At 41.6% G+C, this 26,303-nt stretch overlaps 1 protein-coding gene across 8 annotated transcripts in view; it reads right to left on the bottom strand.

Annotated features, from left to right (window-relative positions):
* SGCD (sarcoglycan delta) overlaps positions 1–26,303 on the bottom strand; it is a 1,017,926-nt gene that overhangs the window by 116,063 nt on the left and 875,560 nt on the right. For all 8 annotated transcript variants that reach the window (XM_089682837.1, XM_089682835.1, XM_089682834.1 and 5 more), the window contains 2 exons: positions 23,765–23,866; positions 1,284–1,371 (listed from right to left, as the gene is read on the bottom strand). In XM_089682837.1, coding sequence (XP_089538963.1) covers positions 1,284–1,371; positions 23,765–23,866 — 190 coding nt within the window. The remainder of the gene's footprint in view (positions 1–1,283; positions 1,372–23,764; positions 23,867–26,303) is intronic.

The following is a 26,303-nucleotide window of genomic DNA, read 5'->3' as shown; positions in this document are numbered from 1 at the left end:
TGTTGTTGTGCTAATCTGAAGGCCACATGAAGTTTGGAGGTCTTTAGCTATTGACTCTGCAGACAGTTGGTGACTTCTGCACTCTGCACTTCAGCATGCGCTGACCCCGCTCTGTCATTTTACATGGCCTACCACTTTGTGGCTGAGTTGCTGTTGTTCCCAGTTGCTTCCACTTTGTTATAATACCACTAACAGTTGACTGTGGAATATTTAGTAGCAAGGAAATTTCACGGATGGACTTATTACACAGGTGGCAACCTATTACGGTACCACGCTTGAATTCACTGAGCTCCTGAGAGCGACCCATTCTTTCACAAATGTTTGTTGAAGCAGTCTGCATGCCAAGGAGCTGGATTTTATACACCTGTGGCCATGGAGGTGATTGGAACACCTGAATCCAATGATTTGGAGGGATTTCCCAATACTTTGGGCAATATAGTGTATGTTCCTCTAACCACAGCTAAAAGCTGAAATCTAACCGCCCGTGTGAAAGGGGCCTTAGCCTTGGTTCACATATATGCAGCTGTGCTTTGCACGGGCACAAGAGCTCATTCATTTGAATGGAATCCTGTGACCGTGACACGCAGGGAAGAAGTCCCTGCACTTCTTCCGAAAATGCAGTCCGCACAGGAACCCTTAGTTCCCAGTATGGTTGCGTTTTCCATGCGGGCTGTATGTGATTAGAACTAATCGCACCTGCCCGCGGGTCCGCAATCCTCTGTGCGGGTGGTGTGGCTGCACGGATTTTCATGCGGCACCACCCACACATATGTGAACCTAGCCTTAAATAAAGCTGACACTGCCCCTGGACTGGAATTTCTCGTGAGAATAGAATAGCATAGAAGACTCTGACAAAGCAGAAAACTGCAGGCATTGGTCACAATAACTGCTTAAACACATGCATCTCATTTCACCTCAGAGCAGTGGTTCTCAACCTGTGGGTCGCAACCCTTTTGAGGGTCATACGACCCTTTCACAGGGGTCCCCTAAGACCATCAGAAAACACATATTTCCGATGTGTAAAGAGCAGCTACTGTGTAGAAAGCAGCTACTCTGTTAAAAGCAGCTACTGTGTTGAAAGCAGCAGTATTGGAGGTAAAACGACACTCATGAATTATAATTACTGTGTAAATAATTTTATGGTTGGGGGTCACCACAACATGAGGAACTGTATTAAAGGGTCGCGGCATTAGGAAGGTTGAGAACCACTGCCCTAGAGAGACTGTAAATCCCCATAATCCCCCATCATATCAGGACACATGCCAGAAATGAATATTTCCTACCTGTAACTAGCTGAGTAACAGGCTTCATATCCTCGCTGAGAATATTTAAAGTAATATTTCGATCGGACTGAAGGTACAACGGGCTCCCCTATACAAAACAACAGAGAGAGGACAAACTATTAGTTCATTGAACACTCATGTACAAAGGCGGGTGTTTATATACATGTGTATGCTGTCGGAGAATCTTCCAGCTACAGGTCATGTCATTGCTCGTGCTTCACCTCCATCTGACCGTTCCTGTGTTACTAACGGTAATCCATCAATGGCATCTTGATAGGATGTGTCAGTATCCTAGTCTCTCAATTACACATGTAATCACACTTCTCATGCTGGATGATGGTTTGTGATTTTCTGACAAGTATACAGCCAGGTAGAGAGAGATATACATTGGAAGACGTGCCACTGACTGTATCTCAATATACTGTCAGCCAGCTGTAACCTCCGAGACCGAGGCAATCAGACTGCTGCCTGGAGATGATTACTAAGGCAGCTGGACGCCTATAAACACACATTTCCTATCACTTTCTGTCCCGAGACAATGGTCACTAGGACAAATAGAGAGGGGAATCTGCCTGGCAAGAAGACAGACAGCAATAAAAAACAACAGGAGTTGTAACCCTTCCCTACTCTGTCCGAAACAAAACACTGGGCTAGAGAACCTTAAAGAACAAAAGTGTCATATATTGTAGCTTACAGTCCTTAGATGTGTTGGCTGCATTAGTTTTATTTTATTTTTTCAAGCTAACAACATTTTGTGAAAATGCTGAAATAACTGTTGATCCTGTCAGGAATGCAATGTCCTTGTTACCCCCATGTGCTTCACTGAAAAATATTATCCTTTTATGCTATCTTCTGTAATCTTCCACTTGCTCTGCCCCACATGTAACCGAGATGAAGAGATGTGGACTTGTTTGTAGTTCATATCAGGAGAGCAGCCTAAGGTGACAACTAGAGATGAGCGAATTATTCAAAAATTCGATTCGGCTGATTCGCCGAATTTCAGGAAGAAATTGGATCCGATGCGAATTAATTCGCTACAAAGTTAACTTATAAAAAGGGTTTCTAGGCTTCAGAGAGCCTTTAAATTAGTGCAGAACACTGTACCTTTAATTTAAATGCCCTTGGAGATGAGGAAGGAGAAGGAGAAGGAGAAGGATGAGAAGAAGGAGAAGGAGAAGGATGAGAAGAAGGATGAGAAGAAGGAGAAGGATGAGAAGAAGGAGAAGGAGAAGGATGAGAAGAAGGAGAAGGATGAGAAGAAGGATGAGAAGAAGGAGAAGGATGAGAAGAAGGAGAAGGATGAGAAGAAGGAGAAGGATGAGAAGAAGGAGAAGGAGAAGGATGAGAAGAAGGAGAAGGATGAGAAGAAGGAGAAGGATGAGAAGAAGGAGAAGGATGAGAAGAAGGAGAAGGATGAGAAGAAGGATGAGAAGAAGGAGAAGGATGAGAAGAAGAAGGATGAGAAGAAGGAGAAGGATGAGAAGAAGGAGAAGGAGAAGGATGAGAAGAAGGAGAAGAATGAGAAGAAGGAGAAGGATGAGAAGAAGGATGAGAAGAAGGACAGTTCTGTGACAGTTTCTGTCTATTTCTGACAGTTCTGTGACATTCACTCCATACAGCGGTTTCAACCGCTGTATGGAGTGAATGTCACAGAACTGTCAGAAATAGCCTATTTCTGACAGTTCTGGGACATTCACTCCATACAGCGGTTGAAACATTGTATCTATTTGTTTCCATAAATGGATCCATTTATGGAAACAAATAGATACAATGTTTCAACCGCTGTATGGAGTGAATGTCACAGAACTGTCAGAAATAGCGGAGCTCTGCAGATACACTTAGAGGAGCTCTGCAGATACACTTTTTGCCGGCTTGGAATTATTCTTATTTTCATCCTACTTCTTCTTCTTCTTCTTCTTCATCCTCATCCTCTTCTTCTTCTTCTGAGGATGAGGATGAGGATGAAGAAGTAGGATGAAAATAAGATTAATTCCAAGCCGGCAAAAAGTGTGTCTGCAGAGCTCCTCTAAGTGTATCTGCAGAATAGAGGAGCTCTGCAGATACACTTTTTGCCGGCTTGGAATTATTCTTATTTTCATGCTACTTCTTCTTCTTCTTCTTCATCCTCATCCTCATCCTCTTCTTCTTCTGAGGATGAGGATGAGGATGAAGAAGAAGAAGAAGAAGAAGAAGTAGGATGAAAATAAGATTAATTCCAAGCCGGCAAAAAGTGTATCTGCAGAGCTCCTCTAAGTGTATCTGCAGAATAGAGGAGCTCTGCAGATACACTTTTTGCCGGCTTGGAATTATTCTTATTTTCATCCTACTTCTTCTTCTTCTTCATCCTCATCCTCAGAAGAAGAAGAAGAGGATGAGGATGAGGATGACGAGGAAGAAGAAGAAGTGTATCTGCAGAGCTCCTCTGCAGTGTATCTGCAGAGCTCCTCTATTCTGCAGATACACTTAGAGGAGCTCTGCAGATACACTTAGAGGAGCTCTGCAGATACACTTTTTGCCGACTTGGAATTATTCTTATTTTCATCCTACTTCTTCTTCTTCTTCATCCTCATCCTCAGAAGAAGAAGAAGAAGAGGATGAGGATGAGGATGAAGAGGAAGAAGAAGAAGAAGTAGGATGAAAATAAGAATAATTCCAAGCCGGCAAAAAGTGTATCTGCAGAGCTCCTCTATTCTGCAGATACACTTAGAGGAGCTCTGCAGATACACTTTTTGCCGGCTTGGAATTATTCTTATTTTCATCATACTTCTTCTTCTTCTTCTTCATTCTCATCCTCATCCTCTTCTTCTTCTGAGGATGAGGATGAGGATGAAGAAGAAGAAGAAGAAGTAGGATGAAAATAAGATTAATTCCAAGCCGGCAAAAAGTGTATCTGCAGAGCTCCTCTAAGTGTATCTGCAGAGCTCCTCTAAGTGTATCTGCAGAATAGAGGAGCTCTGCAGATACACTTTTTGCCGGCTTGGAATTATTCTTATTTTCATCCTACTTCTTCTTCTTCTTCTTCTTCATCCTCATCCTCATCCTCTTCTTCTTCTTCTGAGGATGAGGATGAAGAAGAAGAAGAAGAAGAAGAAGAAGTAGGATGAAAATAAGAATTCCAAACCGGCAAAAAGTGTATGTGCAGAGTTCCTCTATTTCTGACATTTCTCTGACAGCTTCTTCACATGTACAGCGGTTGAAACATCTGTATCCTAAATGGAAACTAATAGATACAATGTTTCAACCACTGTACATGTGAAGGAACTGTCAGAGAAATGTCAGAAATAGCGGAGCTCTCTGCAGGGACACATTTGCCGGCTGATCGGGAAAAATCCGATTCGCGCACCCGAAGTAGGCAAATATTCGGATTCGACGCAAATCGAATTTTTCCTGAAATTCGTATCGAATTCCGGTTCGCCTGGTTCGATTCGCTCATCTCTAGTGACAACCATGGCTCCCTCCACAGGTACAGTGAAGTGCAGAACAAAAAAAAATTGTTTTGTATCGATTCATTACGTTACTAATTTCATTTAGTTGCATTTCGAACAACATTCAGTTTTGTTTTGTTTATCCGTTTTTGACTGGATTCAAAATTTTCCAATGGATCTGAAGTTTTCCAATCGAATTTGAATTGAAAATATCGAATCGATCCAAATTCTTTGTGAAGAATAGCTTGCTCTATTCTATTCGAATGTTGAAATCTGAATTTCGGAAGATGTTTATATTTTTTCTATTCTATTTTATTTGTTCTATTCTATTCCATTTTTTCTATTTTTTTATTCTATTCTTTTCTATTCTATTCCTTTATTTTCTATTCTGTTCTTTTATTTTCCATTCTATTCTATTTTACTCTTTTCTTTTCTATTTTATTAATTTATTTTCTGTTCTATTCTTTTATTTTCTATTCTGCTTTATTCTATTCTAGTCTTTTCGAAATATGAATTGTGAAAGACTGCTATAATATTTCTATTCTATTTTTTTCTATCCTGTTCTATTATTTTCTATTCCATTCTTGTAATTTCTATTCTATTCGATTGGTATTCTATTCTAATCTACTCTATTTTATTTTCTGTTCCATTGTTTTATTTTCTATTGTATTCCTTTGTTTTGTATTCTATTCTATTCTTGTATTGTCTATTTTGTTTTATTCTTTTTTATTCTATTCTATTCGAAAATTGAAATTTCAGAAGACAGCTACACTCTATTTTATTCTATTCTATTTGAAATTCAAATTTCGGATGACGACTATATTCCTTTTATTCTATTCTATTTTTTTCTATTCTATTTTATTCTTTTATTTTTTTATTCAATTCAATTCTATTTTATTCTATTGTATTCTTATCAAAATTTGAACTTTGGAAGATGGCTACATTCTAATACACACAGTCTTTGAATGAAATAGTGAGCAATATGTTTACATTTCGAATTTCTGTTTGAATTTGGATAAAATTTAATTTTGTTATGTCAGATTTGGTTAAATTTGTTACTATTTTAATTGTAATCAGATACAACTGAATCTCCAAAAAAAATAAAATTTTGTCCAAGTTTTGATTTGGAATTAAATGAACTGCTCATATCTGTTTATCTTCATTAGCCACCCAGGGACAGGAAGTGTGTTATTTGCAGGATTACCAGAATATGAATATAATGGAAAAGAAGCTTCAAAAAAAGAAAACAAATGCAGCCACCACACCACAGACTAGTAAGCTATATTTTATGACATTTTTGGTTGTGAGATTAGATAGATAGAAAAAATGAAAAGTTGAAATAACACTATACACCCTTCCCCCCACACACCCCCAGCTGTACTTACCTCTGTGGGTGATGAGCTGTCAGTGCCCATGCAGCTGGTGCAATGGTCTGGGAATATGAATTCTCCGCTTTTGAAATCCCCCCTCCCCTTTTTTTGCAGCACTTCTGGAACGGATCAAATCCCTGGATTTCTACACATGATACTGCATGGGCACTGACAGCTCATCACCCATGGAGATAAATACAACAGGGACATGGAAGGGGGAGGATGTAAGATGTTAGTTCGCCTTTTAATTTTCTCTATAAAGATGAACTAAAACTTTAAAGTGTTACTAAACCCCGGACCCTGCATTCACTATATCTGGTCTCCAGCAGTACACACAACATGGAAGTGCAATTATTTTAGTAATTATAAGCTGCTGAATACCTTTTCTCACCAGCAGTTAGAGCAGTCTTGTGACTTCAGGTGAGCACTGGTAAAAGCTTGTAGGAGGAGTTTTCTTTCTGCTCTAGGAGGATCCAAAACCCCTGACCTTTGTCTGGACAGTGCTGATTGGCCCTGTGCTGATCACATGCACTCTCCCAAGTAAAAAAAAAAAACCTCTCTAGCAATACAAATAAACTGAGCACGTGCAGAAGGGCTACGGGTTCAGTCTGTCTTATCATTGTGGACATTTGAACAAGAGGAGGGGCATTGAAGTCCTTGGTATTTCCAATAGATAAATATCTATAGGCGTTAACAGGATTCACTGCAGCACAGTAGATGAAAGTAAACCAGTGAATTCCATTGGATGTGAGTGGCAGCAGGCAATCACAGATAGAAAAAAACAGTAACAAGTAACAAGAGAATAAGCATCCAATGAAAGGTTAAACGGGGGCAAATTAGCACATTCACCATTTAATAAATAAGCCATACATGGAGATAGATAGATAGATAGATAGATAGATAGATATTTTGAATGACATCTAAATATCTAAGAAGTGTCAAGTTGTACTTTAACATCTTAATTCCCCAAAACAAGAGTTCCCATTGCTTAGCCTTGCAGTCATGCTAAGTTTGTGTGACTCCCAGCAGAGAGCAGATGTCTGCGCTGCCGAGCTCAGTATATCAGTCAGAGACGCAGGCGCCGCAGCCGCAGATGGTGATCCTGGTGACCTGCTCTGTCTGTATAAATCTTTATCATTAACCTGCCAGCAAGGAAGCTGTAAAGACTGTTTATGCGCACACTGATGCATAGCATACGGTTCCTGTCTTTAGTCTCCTCTGGCTAGCCGCTGGTGGCAATGCTGGCAAGCTGAAGGTTAATGAATGCCTCCCCCCCCCCCCTTATTTATCCCAATGGTGTTTGTTTTTATACAATCAACTAGCAAATGATATGCAAAGCAAAGGAACAAACAGCCACCTCTTCATCAGAAAGCTCTGGACTGTGCTTGGATGAAAACAATCTCCTGATGCTAAGAGCAGAGAACCCCTATATGGACCAATTACAGGCCAGATTATGTATGAAATGGACTGGTATGAAGCTGACTCTCTCACCCACAAGGGAGTAACTATAGCCACAGCAGACCATGTTACTGTTATGGGGCCCAGCAGCAGAGGGGGCCCAGAAGAGGCTGGCTACAGTCATTCTTGCAGGTAGCAACAGCATAGCAGAATGTTTAAAGCTGAAATCCAGGTATAATTAAATTGGTCCACCCTGGACCAATATAACTTAAAGTGGTTGTAAACCTTTACATATACCCACCAACGTGATTAAGTTCAGGTGATACACAGAGATGAAACAAATCCTCCTACATAAGCTGTACAAATTTATCTCTTCTCCACAGCCTTCTAAAACGCATAGATCAAAGGATTTTTCTCAGCACCAGGTGGCAGGGGGTGGGGATCTGAGGTCTCCCAAGAGGAGAGCTGAGTGTAACCTGGGACCTGAGTGAAGGGAATGGGCACATTCTCATAGGAAAATATGCACAGCTGGGGCTGTCAATTACCTGATGTGTGCTGGAGGTACCTGCATTGGTTGCATCATTTCTTGCAACCAGTTCAGGTACTTACATTTAATTTGGAATCACCCTCTTGCAGTGCCTGTACAGCAAAGCTTGGAGTGGGGGAGGGAAAGGAAGAATAAGCAGGTGGTTAGTTGTGCTGCAGTACTAATTTGTGTACAAGGAGCATGTTAATAGAAGGAGAGAGCAGAGTAACTATGACCTTAGGTAATCAGTCTGCTTCTTCTCTGTTGACTGTCCAGTCCCAGGCTGAGGTCAGGACAAGACCTGGAAGTATGAACTGTGGTAGAGAAAAATCAGATCTCCTGCACTACTGGACAAGGCTGTGCTGTGTAGTAGAGTTGTGTAAATCTCAGAACCGCATGGACAAAAATACTAATCTTTTGGTAGGTAAAACAGCTCTTATACCGCATATATATTTAATTTGTGTATTTATCCATTTGCCTGGAGTTCAGCTTTAATCTTTCCCCATAAACACGAAATGTCAGGCCATCTGTCAAGTCTTTAGTTAATTTAATTCTATTTTGGAGGATCATTTATTTTTGATGTCTGTAATGCGGACTTTTTAAAATATGATGTTAGTAAAATGTGGTTTAAAACTGTTACATGGCTTTGTTTCCTGGTCGATTCCATTTAATTGAATTTTAAAAACCTCTAAATGTAGGCGCGTGAGACTGCACATTCACTTGTTATGCTGAAAACCCACAGTGACTCTCTTTCCCGAAGGACAGATCTTGCGAACCTGCTGTTTACACCTTCAGGCGATCATCATTTACAAGTGAGCAGTACAGTACTAATGGATGGTGTTACGCAATGGCAGGAGATAGATATCTCTCCCTCGCTGGGGATTTCAGCTTATTTCTCACTTGTGAAAACATTGCCTATACCAATCAGCCTCTGGAGAAGGTATTAAATAGATGAAGTTGTTACTGAGTAAAAGTGAAACTCGTGCATCAAAAGTGTCTCTGTCAGTAACTAAGAAATATTTTATTTTGTCTCGTGCTTTGAGACAAATGTACAAAATTGCCTCTTGACATTCATGATAGGATAACAGCACACGGATGTTTCAATTCTGCCAGATAAAAAAGATAATGGAAATGCAGGTTATTTCAGAACACATTACAGTGGACCTAGAATCAGATATGTTCTTTCATATGAAAGTCCAACTTCACTACTTTTTCCCATGGCAGTACTCACTCTCCCCATTCTCCTGCTGTCCTGGCTACTCCTCTTCTAAGTTGAATGACGCCAACTATAATTCAATCTTCTTCCAGAAAGTCCAGGATGTCAAGGACACGCCCCCGGTGCGCATGTTATCAAGCCGCCTTGGGCTAAGGCTGTGTATAGATGGATCACTGGCTGGAAAAATACAAATTAACTGATTCCCCCATCCACACTATTGTGGTGTATAGAGGAACCCTGCCAGTTGTGCTATTGTATTCCGACAGCGGTGATTTGAAAAAAAAATTTCTAACACGCCCGTTTGACAGAAGTCGATTGTTAGAGCAGCAGCATATGGATTAAAATTTGGCTGGTCCCTGTTGGCTCAAATTTAGGTTAGGTACTGTCCACATCATTAAAGCTGGCCATACAGTGCTTGAATTTCATCAATTTCCTGCTGGCTCTGCTCAGTTGGACAAAAGTCAAGTGTTCAATTTGCTTTTTTCAAAGAAATCTGTTGAAAAATTGTTGCCCGAACAGCGCTTGCATCCAGTCAGATGCCCTGTTTGAGTATTCTGGCAGCAGATACAACCAGGTGGGGTTATTTGTCCATCTGCCATATTAGTATGGATGGAGGAATTTAGATTTCTTTTGTGCAGCCTGCAGATTAAAAGAGATTTGTCAGTGTATTGCCAGCTGTGTACCCAAGCATGGTGTGACCGGATGCAATAGGAAGAAGGGTCAGCCGCACACCGGAGGATAGATGAATATAGTGTATATTTATTGATCCATAGGACACACAACACCAGGACAGGTCATGATTAAGCATGAGATTGTGTGAAACGCGTTAACAGGTCCTGTATTCATGTCCTGGTGTTTTGTGTGTCCTATGGATCAATAAATACACACTATATTCATCTATCCTCTGGTGTGTGGCTGACCCTTCTTCCTATTGCATTGTGTGTGGTGGCGAGCCAGAGCCTGTATTTGTTGTGGATTGATCTGGATTGTTTGCCTGAGCGGTATACCTCTGTTCTATGGTGTGACCGGAGCAACGACAGCTCCAAGAAATTTACTGATAAATTTAAAAAAAGGAATGATGTAGCACGGTTCTCCATAGGAAAAGGGGATGTGCACCAGTGCAGGGTTTCAAGCACATGTATGCTAAGTAATGTGAGAGTATAAAGCTCCCCCCACGTTACAATATGACTTTACAATCACCTTTAGATTTATCAACAACTGTGCAGTGCAAGGGTCTGCCTGATTGGATAGAGATTGAGTGGATAGATTTGGTAGATCCTGGTATATTACATTTTGGTAGATTTAAAGTTAACTGTAAAATGATTGCATGGTCAGATTGTAATTGGTGACCCTAACACAGGCATTTATTACCTCTTACAGAGATCACAATATCCCCCCTGACAATGTCTTAAAGGAGAGTTATAGTCATAGCTTATTTGACTATGCTTTTTCTCTTGGTGACAGGAGTGCACTTAGTTCTGCGCTCCTGTGACCCAGATTCAACTGACAGTGGGCAAAAGCCCTCTATTGGCTGACATCAAAAAGCTGGTCCAAGACTCAATAATGCTGGGATCCACTCAAATTCCTGGTTGGCAGCTGGCTTAGCCTCTCAGTGCACCACTGAGAGCCTGAGCCAGCTGCTCCGACCCTTCCAAAGCTTTGAACGCCAGTGAGTGGTGACAGAGCAAAGACTGACAGTCACCGCTCTCTGTTCAGTGAAGATCAAGAACTGAGCGATCAGCGGTCATGTGATCACTTGGTTCTTGGTCTTAGAGCTGGCAAGTGACAGCTGCAGCTTCACATCAATGCTGCATTCACATAGGTGAGTGCGTATATTTGTTATTTTGTAATCCTACACTACTTTAATTTGTTGCTCTCTCCAGAAGGACAGAGCCATTTTTTCCAGGCATCATTCAGAGTCTTCATCTAATTCATGGCCCAGCTCAGAGATGACATGGTCATGTAAATATTGTTACCTGCCCAGTTCTTGGCTCTGTTAATAAATATTGTACATTGAACAGTCCTCTACTGCAACCTCTCACCTTTTGCTTTGCTATAAAATGTCAATGTTGCAGTCTGATCACTGGAGGAGAGGAGACTGAGGAAAGGCTTCCTATTTCCTGCAGCAGACTGATCACCTTAGCCTAGGAAAAATTGTTTGACTGGAGCTCAGAAAATTCTCTTTGATAATAAAAGTTACATCTTTTTAAAATATACTTACTATACTGGATATGTTAGGAGCCAGTTTATGCTAATCTAAAAAATTGTAAAGCCTTTGTTACAGTTTTAATCCATCCCTGATTTTCTATCCATTTACCGTAATGCTTGTATTTGTGCCTTCTTATCAGTGATTTTTTATCTTTTATGCATTCTTCTTGTTTCATGCACACATCTAAAATGAACTTCATTGAAAATGGAATGAAAACAGACATTCTGCCTGGATCCAAGCTGCCCATCTTTGGGATCAAATCCCTGAACTTAAATTTTTTCATATAGAGTAAGTCCCTCTTTTTTGGTCTGATGTCCAGATCTGGATCAATTAATACTCTGTTTAAATGGAAAACTGATCTTTTTTAGAATGCTCTATTATTTATATACAATTATTATTATACAGTATTTATAAAGCGCCGATAGTTCGCTCAGCGCTGTACATTACAAAGGGGGACAGAACATGTGACAGAACAATACCAATACAATGCAAAACATGAGGGGATTGAGGGCCCTGCTCTTTCGAGCTTACAATCTAGGAGGGAGGGGATGGTGGTACAGGAGGAGATAGCTGTGGGGGATGGAGTGGTAGGAAGAGTGGAGGAGGTCGGCAAGTTAGCAGGGGGTGGGGTAGGCTTCCCTGAAGAGATGGGTTTTCAGGGTGCGCCTAAAGGAGAGGAGAGTAGGTGATAATCTGATGGGTTGGGGCAGGGAGTTCCAGAGGATGGGTGACACCCTGGAGAAGTCCTGGAGGCGGGCATGGGAGGAGGAGACCAGGGAACTAGAGAGAAGGAGGTCTTGTGAGGAGCGGAGTGTGCGTGCTGGGCGGTACTTGGATATTAGGTCAGTGATGTAGTTTGGGGCAGTATGGTGGACAGCTTTGTACGTCAGTGTTAGGATTTTGAATTTGATCCGTTGCGCAATCGGAAGCCAGTGGAGGGATTGGCAGAGGGGGGTGGTGGAAACGGAGCGGTTGGAAAGGTGAATGAGTCTGGCAGCCGTATTCAGAATGGACTGAAGCGGGGATAGCCAGCAGCGAGGCAGGCCAGTGAGGAGGGAGTTGCAGTAGTCAAGTCGTGATATGATGAGGGAGTGGATGAGCTGTTTAGTGGTTTCTGGGGTTAGGAACGTGCGTATTTTGGCGATGTTGCGAAGGTGGAGTCTGCACAAGTTTGTTAAAGATTGGACTTGGGGCTGGAAGGATAGGTTGGAGTCCAGAATGACACCAAGTACTCTGGCCTGCGGGGCGGGTTTGATGGTGGCGTTGTTGGATGTGATGGAGAAGTCAATGGGGGGTGGGGTTTGGGCTGGGGGGAAGATAAGAAACTCGGTTTTGGAGAGGTTCAGTTTAAGGAAGTGGAGCGACATCCAGTCTGATGATTTTAGATAAGTCATTGCAGACCCATGCCCAATGCTGGTACTCTTACTTTCAGTTTACGCAATATTGGGAGTTATTTAGGAGGGTTTGCCTGCTGCAGTCACATGATCAGTATTGTAATGAGAGGGAAAATTAATAGGAAAAAAAGTAAGCCAAGTCAGAGTGGCTAATTACATTTCTGGGAACATTCTGTACATATTCAGTGTACAGACCACCCCTAGATATGAGGAAGTGACATTTGCATTTTATGACAGTTTGAAGAAATTAGAGCTGGCTGTAGAGAGAATCGAAAGGTCATTTATAATACCATTAAATTTCAACAATTTATATAGCGCGTAATTTTCTAAACAAAAGTAGAGTTATCCTTCAACTAACAATATGTTTGTCAACCAGTACATTATTGTGCTACATTCTGTTTTTGACATAAAATAAAAGCAGCAAAATAATATAATTGCTCATAACAGTCTAATGCAGTCTTTCTCAACCTTTTCACCCTGGAGGAACCCTCAATATCATTTTCAGATGTTCATAAACCTCTGCTGAAGTCAATTCATTGGTGGTCAATTGGAAAAATGACCCTTGGTAGCTACTGTGAAGAATGCTGTACAGTGGTGGTCATCATGCACACCTAAGTCTGGCCATACTCTATACTATTTTCTGTCCAATTTTCTTTAGATTTACCTTCAACTGCAACAGATCAAATTCAAAATCCTAACGCTGACGTACAAAGCTGTCCATCATACTGCCCCAAACTACATCACTGACCTAATGTCCAAGTACCGCCCAGCACGCACACTCCGCTCCTCACAAGACCTCCTTCTCTCTAGTTCCCTGGTCTCCGACTCCCATGCCCGCCTCCAGGATTTCTCCAGGGTGTCACCCATCCTCTGGAACTCCCTGCCCCAACCCATCAGATTATCACCTACTCTCCTCTCCTTTAGGCGCACCCTGAAAACCCATCTCTTCAAGGAAGCCTACCCCACCCCCTGATAACTTGCTGATCTCCTCCACTCTTCCTACCACTCCATCCCCCACAGCTATCTCCTCCTGTGCCACCATCCCCTCCCTCCTAGATTGTAAGCTCGAAAGAGCAGGGCCCTCAATCCCCTCATGTTTTGCATTGTATTGGTATTGTTCTGTCACATGTTCTGTCCCCCTTTGTAATGTACAGCGCTGAGCGAACTATTGGCGCTTTATAAATACTGTATTATAATAATAATAATAACTGTGTAGTGCAAGGGCCCGTCTAATTGGATACAATTGAAAGTGTTGTTTAGGTTTCTGGTCAATCTAAAGCAATTTTCTGAAGAAAATTGTATAGTGTATGGCCAGCCTTAGAGATAGTCAAAATGATTACCGATGTCATGGCTTTGCCAAGTTCAACTGGACCCAGAACTATGCAGGCACCATAAAATCGGAAATCTGTTGGCCACAGCTTAAGGAACCCCTAGAAACCTCTGAAGGAACCTTAGGGTTCCATGGAACACTGGTAGAGAATGGCTGGTCCAATGTTTTTCCATTTGATTTCAGTAACATGATGACTGTTGGTGCTATAGAGACAATAATGTGTTTTTTTAAGAAGTATAGGTATGGTTGAGCCATTATTTATTTCTGCAGCATCCTTTTATAGCTTGTGTTCACAGTTGGGATATAATGAATTCTTAATGACTTGTTAATTCTAAATATAGCAGAAGCATGACAAAAAGTGTGAAGAGGATGTCTTATTTTTAGAATGTTCAAGATAAGGTTCAGAAAGCTTGGTGGTATTACCACTGTTTAAATCCACTGTTTAAGTAGAAAAATTAAAGAAATGAAAATACTATGTAATTTTTGGGGGGTCTATAATACATGCACATATAGCCTACTCATGCACCTTCTGTCAGACAATCTGAAATACTTTCTTAGGCTCACCAATCACTGTTAGTTATTTTCTTCCACAAACTAGGTGGATGAAGGAATCCACTCTGCTGAGATGTTGTATTCTGACAGCAGCACCCACTGAACTGGCTAAATTTCGATCAGTGTATGGTCAGATTTAGGATTTGTTTACATTAGCTTTTGTTGCATCAGAACATTTCAACATACAAGTCAATGGAAAGGAAGCAGCTTGGAGCAGTTTAGAGGGTGGTCAAAAGTAAATGTGAAGGAATTAAGAAACAGAACGCCAGCTGATTGCACCTAAAAACATTCTGCATTTGCATATCTATATTTGCCCTAATACCCAGTGGTGTATTTAGGTTTTGTGCTGCCCTAGGCAACACAAAAATTGGACACCCCTCCCCAGCAGAGAGAGAGCCTGACACCAACCAACACCAGAGCCAAACCCCCCCACGGAGAGATCGACATCACCCCTGCCCACCCACCCGAGAGAGCCTTCCACTAACACCCCCCCTCCACAGCGACAGAGAGAAAGACACTCACCTTCGCAGCTCTGGATATCCCCTAAAATGACAGTTGGGCTCTGCATGCACCATCAAGCAGCCCGCATCCTCTCTCGGATCCCACCTGCTGCATATGTCCCTTCTTCCAGGGGGCAGTGCTGACCCCCTAAAAAATGCCGCCCTAGACAAATGCCTTGTTTGCCTTGTGGTAAATATGCCCCTGCTTATACCCCTCAAGAACTGCAGACACTGCAAGCCAAAACTGGACACCCTTTTCTTGGAAAATGTTTAAGTGTTTTTTTCTTTTTCCCAAGGAACCCAGAGTAACTTTCTCCCCTTTTATGAAAATCAATGTAGGCAGGATGTGTATACAAACCCTAAGGCCACTTTCACGGGCTGAATCCGGTTTTGCTCAACAGAGGATCCATCCGCTAATCCCCTGCTAAGCTTAATGGAGCTGCCTGCCCTTGTTTCATGGATTTCCTGCTGTTTGTACTTTTCACATGTGAGTAGTCTCTGCATCTTCAGCTGGGTGTACTTGGGGCAGCAACCTGGTAAAGCTTGGTGCAAGTACATCCTCATCGGGGCCCTAGTGAGGAAGCAGGCTGGGGCTTAGACCCCAAGCCCTGGAGAAACCCGAGTTGAATATCTGCAGGGGTTCACTATTACCGAAACCTGACAACTAGACTCTGACAGTTTTCACCTATATTTAATGGCCAATATTCTTTTCTACTGATATTAACACCTATTTTATTAAACTTTATTGGTAAAAAAAAAAAAGAAAACTTGGGTGTTAAAGGGTATGTCGTGGCAAAATATTGAGTACATTTCTGCAATACCCCATGTTTTATTCCTTCGAAAAAAACACGAATACACGTAGCACTACCCCCTTAGGACTGGCTGAGTTTTAGGTCCCCCTATAGTCATCACACATTTTCCATTAAGACTTGCATCAGAAGACAGAAAAACAGTCCTTGAGCTTTGTTTTGAAGTTTTATTAGGGATGTAGAACTTGGATTGGGTAAGGGGTATGTGGGATACCCTAGGTAATGGTAACTGAGGACAAACTTCCTGGGACTATATTAGTCCCAAAGTCAGAACATTTCTTCTAGGAGATCTCTCCAGCGTCTCCTGGTGTACCACCCAAGAGCCCAGATAAATCCGATTCTTTATCCAGCTGTCTGGAAGAATCCCTGGGCAAGGGAGTCCAAAGCTGCCACTTGAAATGTAACAGTCCCGGGTGTAGAGCTAGTCAGGTTCCCCACCCAAATGTTCTCTACTCTTTCAGCCTGGGCTCCCTCCCAGGTTCCTGCATCTCAGCCTCACTTCTCTATCTTCCACCCGACTCCTCCAACTCTCCTCTGCTCTCCACCCCCCAGCTGCTGACCAGTCTCCGACACTAATGGTGTCCCAACCCCTTGCCAAGCCTTCTGTTGAGAATTGGCTGAGGTCCCACAAAAGTGCAGCCAACCACTCCTCAGATCCATCCACTGCCTCTACAGCCTTGCCCCAAAGCTCCAGTACAGTGGGAAATTCCAGTGGGGCTGACCTGCAGAACCTCTCAGCCCTGACCACAATTTGACTCCAGTCTGGCTATTACACCTGGGCTGCTGCTCAGCCCCTATCTAACCATTGGAGTCTAGCTTCCCCTAGCTACATAGGAGGGCATTGCATACAAAAAAATGGCCATTGTTCTGCAATAAATTCAGTGAGTCCCTAACTTCCTGTTTAAGCTGACAACACATTGCCTTTTCTGTACTGAAATCACAACCAATGTTGTCAGCCCTGCCTGCTTGATTACACAATTCTACCTAACCCCACCCTCTCTGTCCCACCCAACATGCATTCCTTGATTTTTTCACCAATACAATCATCCTGCCCCCTCTATCCCAAAAGCCTGCAAAGACATTAGGAGGAATTAAAAAAAAAAGCTGCTGTGCTACTTTTCTGGCATTAATTGCAGCTGTTAATGTTTTGTGCCAAATTCAAAAACATCTGCAACAGTTTTGGTTGTGATATCAACTTGTGCACCAAATTCAGGTAGTTCTCTGTTGCTCCACTTAAGTGACAACACTGCACTAAATTAAAAATTCAGGCAGTTTGTATCTCATGAAAGCGGAGCTATTTGAGAACAACTTTCTTTTGGCATACAGAGACAGATTTTGTACAAGTGTCTCAAATGCATTCTAAATGTGGCACAGCATGCAACAAATTCAAGTACAAATTCTCGACATGTACATTAATTTGGCACATGCGGCGCCAATTTTAGAACGCATGTGAAATGCTGTTGCAGAATCTGTCTGTGCCAGTCTTTATGGATTCCAGAGATTGTGTGTAGGGAGAGGGTTCTTGGGAGATGTAACTTTTGGAGTGTGCCTACATCAATAGGAACTGATAACCCAGGAGTTGCCCCTGAATTAGGCCCCTTTGACGCAGGCGTTCCGTATGTCCGTTTTTGGATGAAAAATGGACCCCCATGTATGTTTATGGACTTGCGGATGTAAACGGATGAACATCTTTTTACATCTGTTAATGTCTGAATATGTTAACATCCGCTTTTGTGAATGGAAGAAAACCCTAATTTTCTTCAGAAAAAAAAAAATGGAACAGACGAAAACTGGATGTCCATGGATGTAAATGGACCAAAAACTGATGTAAACGGATAAAAACTGATGTAAACGGATCTAAAGAAATGAAAAATGGATGTAAACTAATGTAAACGGATGAAAAACAAATGTAAACGGATGAAAATTTGCTGAAAAAAATTGATGTAAACGGCTGAAAAAACGGATGTAAACTCATCCGTTTTTTTTTTTTTAAAACGCGACTAAACTGAAGAAAAAAAATGGAACGCCCATGTGAAAGGACCCTTAATTTCAAAAGTCTAGTGAAGATGTCACATAGGGTACTAAGACTGAATTCACACTGATGTGCGATAAAATGCAGGGAAAATAAATGTACATTTCTTTGCATTCTTTTTTATGTGTGCTTTAATGTGTATTAACTTAGGTTGATGCAGGTTTTGATGCCTGATAAAAAGCACTGCATTTTGCAAGACTTCCTGTGGGTCACAAAGCAAACTTTTTTTGTGTTGCTTTGTGCTGCATTGACCTGTGTTTTACATGCGTTGACCTGAGTAGTGTTGTGTTAAAATGCATACAGGACACATAAAAATCGCAGATCAGCGCACTAGTGTGAATTATCCCTAAAAGTCCCTTTTTTTTTTTTTATAGAAGAAAATGTTTGCGCTCTCCTAGTAGTATCCTTATCAGCAGCTGCCTTCCCACAAAAAGCATACACTTCCCTGCCATATTAATACCCATCAGGCTACCCTCTAACATTAGGTGGAGTTTAACCTCTTCATGGCGGCCGAACGCAAATGTGCGGCCTCCCGGCATCTGGGCCTAGACGCCGAGCGGCCGCTCATTTGTGTTCTATTAAAAAAAGACGCTGCGCACTCCCAGCACACATGTCCGGTACTCACGGAACGGTCCCAATCTCCTTTCGATCGAGACCTTTCCCGATCATGTGACCGCCGTGACGGCATGTCACGGCGGTCACATGACCTTAAACCTCGCCCCGCCTCCCGGCTTCTGAAACCCTTAAAGGGCCCAGAACTAGTGGGTTTCTACATGAGTTTTTTAGCTGTAAAAATGCTCTAACGCTGAAAACCGCGGCAAAACGTGGAAAACTGGCATTTTTGGGCTTTTTTTACCCCAAAAAATTGGGGTGGTAAAAAAAAAAACCCACAAAAAATGCAAAACGCCACTAAAGGCTAATGCAAAAACGCTAAAAAAAGCTGAAAAACTCACTTTTTAACGTGACTTTACACAGCTAACGTTACCAGCGTTATCAAAACGTCCCGTGTGCATTATGTGTAAAAAAGAATGATTTCTTCAAATACATTCAGGGACAGTATGAAGTTTTGCACGTATAAGATCTCAGCTGTGCCTTTCCCTTGGCTTTCCAGAGCTGTCATCAGGCCCAGGCCAGTAAATACTGCTTTGTTTATACTCAGGCCTGAGGACAACAAGGCACGCACATGCTCCGCATACCTATTTCATTCAATGTCCTAAAACCAAGAACAATAAATGTAGATTCTTTTTTACTGCACTGAGCCCTTGAAGTTACTAAGGCTCCGTGTACACGGGACACTTCTGAACGATGGAAACTGGCTGCTGGAAAACGTGGGTTAAAAAACATCTGTTTAGCTGCGTTTGCATACCACGTTTATGCGCGTTTATGAGCGATTGCGTTTAGAAGCGTTTTTTAAAAATAACCTCAGGAGACCTTCCAAAATGCCCAGAATGCACTGAAAAACAGTAAAAAAATAACTATTTCAGACATTTTGAGAGAAAATGAGAGAGCAGAAGCAAAGAGAGCAGTATGTATTGAGATTAGCTGTCTTTTTTTTTGTGGTGTTTGGATGTGTTCCAGCTCATTTCTGTGCAGAAAGTATTGCAGCAATGTCTAACATTTTTTTTCATGCAAAACCTCAAAGTATGGTGTACCAGGTCCATTTGAGTACCGGAAAAACGCTTTGCATGCATTTTTCATGATGAAAAAAGACTCTGGACAGCATCTGGAAGTGGAAGAGTAAAAAAAAATTTCAAACGCCTATAAACGCGGTTAGCCGCGGTTAGTTTTGCATTTGAAACACTGATAAGATCTGCTGAACGCAAGTTTTCTGCATTCAAAAAAAGACACTAAATTCAACTGCCTGTAAACGACTGTAAACGACGATGTATACATGGACACATAGGAAAACATTAGGGTGAGTTCAGGGGCTGCTGAAAAAAAACGCTGAACAGCTCCTGAACGTGAGTTTATCAGCTGCAGTGTACATGAGCCCTAAAGGAACAGATCACAAAGTGCTGCAGGAGAGCCCCATAAGTCTACCTATGTCCTGCCTATACTCTTATCCCATGACAGCCGTCACAGCTACTACCAGATAATAAAATCAACATATATGACCTTTTTTTTTCTCTGTCTGGTCTACAGACATCTTGTTCATTACACTAGTACAAACTCCAGACAGGATGAATGTAAACAAACCAATGTTTACAATGATTGTAGCTTTTGATAACCCTACTGAAAGCAGAGGAAGAAAGGGTTGAGGTGAGAGGTCACACAAACAAACTTGCCTGTCCCTGGTTATATTAAAATAAATAAATTGTAAAAAGTAAAGTTATCTTTTAAAAAATGGAAAAAACTTTAAGTACCACCCATAATTGTTACTAAGCATCATATTTGATTTTTCCTTTACTGATTTTTAATGAATCAGGTGATCATCAGCATGCAGAGATCTGTGATAATTACAAGCGAGAACACAATTCAGTTTACTGGCCTTTAATGTAACAAGCCTTTTACCTTTTATTTTTAAGAAAGAAAAAGAAATCTTGTGGCGCAGGAGGCAATTAAAATGCGGCACATTTTATTATAAGAACATACATTCCATTTTCACAATAACAGAGGACTGTAGGAAAGAATATGAAGGTAGCCATTATAGCTTGGCTCCTCAATGCTCCTGTGGAGCGGTTTTTAAGTGTTTCCTTGCACCCTCCTAGTTCTGGCTGTCATCTTTAAAAACAAAAGTTTTGATGCTGAAGACCATAAAAAAAGAGAATCTGAGAGAAATACATATATTTCTTCTATCGCAGACATCTACCAAAACACTTCTTTTGCTTACAGTGGCTAAATGGTTAGCACTACCGCCTGGCAGTACTAGGGTCATTGGTTCGAATCCCAAGCACGGCACCACCTGCCTGGAGTTTGCATGTTCACCCTGTGTCTGCGTGGGTTTCCTCCAGGTACTCCGGTTTCCTCCCACACTCCAAAGATATGCTGGTAGGTGAATTGGCTCCTGTCTAAATTGGCCCTAGAATGTGTATGTATGACTGTGAGTTAGAGACCTTAGATTGTACGCCTCTTGAGGGTTAGGGACTGATGTGAATGTACAACATATATGTAAAGCGCTGCGTAAATTGCAGGTGCTAAATAAGTACCTGTAATAAATAAATAAATAAATGTATATCTGACACTTCAATACCTGGGGTATGTGGGAAGTAACATGTCTGTTGGGCTAATGAATATTGAGATACTCTAAACCAATGGTCTCTAAATTGCAGCCCAGGGGCTGGTTGTGGCCCTTTTCTTTCCTTTATCTGGCCCTTGGGGTACTATTCCTCCCACCAATAAAAGGCACTATTCCTCCCACTGACACCAACAAGGGGGCATAATTTCTGTCACTGATACCAACAATAGGACCCTATTCTTACCACTAACCCCAACAATGGCACTATTCCTGACACCACTGGCAGGGCACTATTTTTCCCCATGTCAACAATGATGGGGTACTATTCCTTAACCTGATCCCAACAATGGAGCAACATTCCTCCCATTAATACCACTGATGAGGCACTGTTCACTCCCATTGATGCCGGGGCATTTTTTACTCTTACTGGCCACAGTCTAGCCCCCTCAGAGTCTGAAGGACAGTAAACTTGCCCTTTATTTAAAAAGTTTGGAGACCCTTGCAGTAAACCTTTATGCTGGTTGGCTACAACAACTTACCTACTCTATGTCCATATAAAGGGTCAATGAATTAGCTTTCACTTTCTCAGGAGTCTTTTAGGGAGAACAAATGGCACATGAAATAATCGTATTCTTCAGTCATAAATTGTTAGAGACACAGAATTACCTATTAAAGATTACATTTTTATATTATTTACTTTTATTCTCTGCCTGTCAGAACACAAATGTCAGGCTAAGAATTAGCTTGTAAGACCATTCTACGGATATCTTCTACTTGAGCTCAGTGCTGTTGACAGGCACTCAATCAACTATAATAGGTATAATAAAGGTGCTGTCAGAAATGCTGAAAAAAAAACAAAAGGCTCTGCTACTGAATCGTCGTACCCTTCTCCAGTAGTCTTGACAAAATGTCACATATACTACAGACTGACACTGAGGTACTTAGCTAATATTTCTGCCCAGACAGGGAGAGAATACAAGTAAATAACATCAAACAAACCAGTCCCTGGGAGGAGACGGGCCCATTCACACCTTGGATAGAATTGATCTATTATGTTACTTTCCCTTTACCCTCCATCTTCTAATTTATTAACACAAACCCTTTTGATGGTTGATAGTAATTAATTCAGCAGAGCAAGACAACTGTGGAAATACTAGAAGCAGGAGGATCTGGACTCAAAATAGGAATAGTTGAGGGCTATACTGTTTACTGACTCATATACCTGAGAATATTTTGAAACATTATATTTAAAGCGGACCTCTCAGTAACTTTACAAGCCCACATGAATAAATTCCTGACAATATATAGAAACAGTGTATTTAAAAATAAGCATTCCTTGAACTTCAGTCCAGGGACTTTGCCTAGGGTGAGATGATGCCATCAATCTGCTGTAAGCAGAAGGAAGTATTTCTTTAGGCCAGTCATACATGGGTCAATTTTTAAACGACTTTTCATTTGAAAATCAGACCTAAGAATATTTGGCCGATTTTTGCTCTGTTAGCGGGGCAATGGCACCGGACGATTTTCATGGTTCCTCCCAATTTCGTTTATCAGGCATGCTGGAAAATTCGTGAAACACGACCAATTTTTTAAATCATTGGTGAAACCATCGGATTACAGAACAAACAATGTTTTCGATTGAAAAATAATTCGGAATTCGACCCCTGTGTGGCCTGCTTTAGTCTCCTCTCCCTCAGTTATCAGACTGCAACATTGTAACTTTTTAAATTATAAGGTGTAAAGCTGCAGCAGGGGCTGATCTGTGTTCAACATTTGTGTGTCAGACAACTTCATGGGCACCCAGATTTACACGATCGTGTCATCTTTGCGCCAGCACCCCAGTCCAAGAAGGTGATGCTGAGCCTGGATGATGTCTAAACAAAGATGACTCCATACTTCTAAAGAGAAAAGCATTGTCAAGGGAATGCGGAGATCTCTGTGACAGGTAATAAATACATCTACATATTTACATTACTTAGTATACATGAAAAAATAAACCTCATGCTAGATTAGCAGTTATCCACTTATGAGCTAAAGGGGCCTCAAATGTGGCCTCCAACATCACCAAAGGACTGCACGCAATATTCAGTATATATAATGCTTGAGAGGACTTTCAGAAACTGCAGATCTAATAGAGGAAATTGTGGTCAGAGAGTGTGGACATGCTACATTTTTAGCTGGGGACATGCTGGAGAGGACAAGATGAAACTGGGAACATGTGACATGAGGCTAGTATAGATCAATGCTATTACCTTTATCAATGTTCCCACTACAGACTGCTGATGTCACAGATCATTTACCAATGGGCCACAGGTTGGACACCAAAGTGCTAGATCAACATTAAACAAACCTGAGAGCATGCATTATGTAGCCATAAACAGGCTTTATGAATGACATATCTATATTATAGGGGTTTTACCATATTAAGTTACGTTAAACCACATTTTTGCCTATCAGCTGTTAAAATTTTTGTTGTTACTTTTGCTTTTTTTTATTAAAAAAATAAATAAATAAAATGAGATCTTCACCCATAAAGAACACTTACCGGCCTGGAGCGGATTTCTTTGGCATACAGAGGTTTTAAGAATTCCGAATCCCCTTCTAGCCGTAAACCTTTCTCTGTGATTCTGAGATTCCCCATTCCATCCTGAAATACAAAACACCAACTATAAATTGTAAATCTGGAATTCCTAGGTCTAGAAGACTTTTTATACCACTATATCATTACAACCACCTACAAGCCTGAAATGTGGAGCTGCTTATAAAATGACGTTGCATCACACTGCATGTGTAGTAGATAGTTTCCTATCAGGTTGCTTTAATAAACCTTTCACCTGGGAGGTTTGGCTGTTTCTGCCCACTTTTCATCCTCCTGTTGAATTCTTGGTCATATAACAAATCCAACAGGCAGTATGAGTCCCTCAACGATGGCCAAAGCATTTGTGCAGAGACTGTCTTGCCAATAAAGTTCCCAAAAAATACAAAAAAATGTCAGGTGGTTTAATTATCCAGCATCTGCCAAAAACTGAGTTTTTAATTTTAAAAGTATCCTGCAAAGTACTATCATATTCTCCCATATGTAAACCCATGAACAAACATGAATACTGCAGCACATGCCGACAAGCCTTTCATCTTCACCCAGTCTTCCTTCAGGGTTCACAGGTTCTGGTCATCTGAATGGCCGGGCCATGATGACATCACTCCTGCACATACGCATGGGAGTCACGGTCGCAGCACAGTGTTCTGAATTGATGGCATACTCAGTGTGCTGTCAATTCAGAGTGCTGTGCGCATGCATACTACCGACTTAGGTCCTCTGCTCTCAGATACCCCCACTGCTATGATCTTCCAATGCTGTATGGGTTATTACAAGGGGCTGAACCTATCACAGCCACTCATCAGAAGTGCCAACTATGTTGCCCCGCTCTATTCATAGAAGCTGTAATATAGCTTCTTGCAATGAAAAGCAATTTAGGAATGGAAGACAGGCGGATAAATGAAAAGTCCACTTCCTCCATTTAGAAAGCTCTTTTCATTACGGGAAGTTATAGTACAGCTTTTATTAATGGAGCGTGCGACGGACGAGTACCTATTATAGGTCCAGCATTAACCCCTGCAACACCGGAAGATCACAGTTGCAGGGGTATCTGGGGGTGCAGAGCACTGAAGATTTCAATGAACATATCAGTCACCAGCACGTGGGACACTTTTCACTCATTGTAAGCACTGTTCCTGGTGCTGATTTAACAAAAATATTTCACTAATCTTAACCATTAAGTCCTATTTGTTCGTATAAATGCCTTCAAGTCTTGCTAACACCTAGGAAGACATGAGTGTGAGATGCAAATCTACAGCAGCTGGTGGCATAGCACACCAACTCTATTGTATATGTGTCAAGACTCATTATGGCATTCAACCTGCCATTGAATAAATAAAGCACAAGTCATTGTTTTGCTTTAGTACTTTTTACTATGTATTTGTCTTTTAACAAATTCCAAAATAAACAGATGAGCAGTCCAGGTTCTGTGTTCCTGCGCAGTCACTTCATGGCTCTGGGTAGCTGAAGACACGTGCCTCATGATGCTCCTAGTGGATGACAACCGATACTAACTTCTCATCTAGTCTCGTGGCAGGCTTTGCTTCTTCCTAACCGATCAGTGTGACCATCTTTCTGTCATTTGATGTGTGACATTTGGTGAGTGCCTAGTACCAGTACATCATACAATTCCCACTGTACTCATTTTTTCCAGCTCTTCTGCCCATCCTCCATTGACCTGCCTGCCACAGCTTAGAAAATTGTCATTACCAATTTATGAGCCTGAATTTTAACTTGCCTTGGTAGAGTGCTGTCATTTATCAGCATTAATGATACTGAGTAATCAGCTTTACTGCACATAACCGCATTTCTTTGTTCCTAGGATGCCTCGGAGGACAGCAGTGCCCAATCCTGGAGCATGCGTAGCCTTCTAATTGTCTGATGAACATGACATTGATGGTCATGTTATTTATGGAATATTTATGAAGCTGGTTGAGGTAGCATATTTCTATCTCCATTAACAAATCTAAATTTACTGTAAAAATGCTACTCAGCTGCTTACCTTTTAAAGTGGGTGGCTGAATGGGGTTTCCATGCTTTTGAATGAAAGGGTCAATCTAGCAAACAACAGTTGGAGGAGAGGAAAGTGCATTGCGAACACAAAAGTAATTTCAAATTGTGGTCAGAGCTGAAAGACTCTGCAGATCAGCCCTCTGGAATTTCCCCCGTTCTAGAACTTTGGAGAAAGATCTAGAAGCAGTTGGCAGATCTGAGGAGTGGCTGATCTGTGCTCTTAGAGGAACCTGGCCAATCCCCAACAGGAAGCTTGGCAAGGGGCTGGGACAGCCTTTAAAAGTAACCAAGCCTGTTTAGTAGCAGGGAGTTGTTGGAAAGGAGATGGAGGAGAGTTGAGGAGGATGTAAGGCTGGAGGCAGGAGCCTAGAAGAGAGCCAAAATGGAGAGGGATTCACCTACAGGCAGAGACGTTTGGAAGGAGGAAAGCCCAGGACTTCACCGGCCCCCTGAGAGAGGACCACCTATGAGGCAG

This window comes from Staurois parvus, unplaced genomic scaffold, assembly GCF_062004578.1.
Source record: "Staurois parvus isolate SC_StPar_1 unplaced genomic scaffold, SC_StPar_1.0 ptg000298l, whole genome shotgun sequence".
Lineage (NCBI taxonomy): Eukaryota > Metazoa > Chordata > Amphibia > Anura > Ranidae > Staurois > Staurois parvus.
The sequence above is the reverse complement of the archived record's forward strand: the minus strand, read 5'-3'. Positions and strand labels throughout refer to the sequence as shown.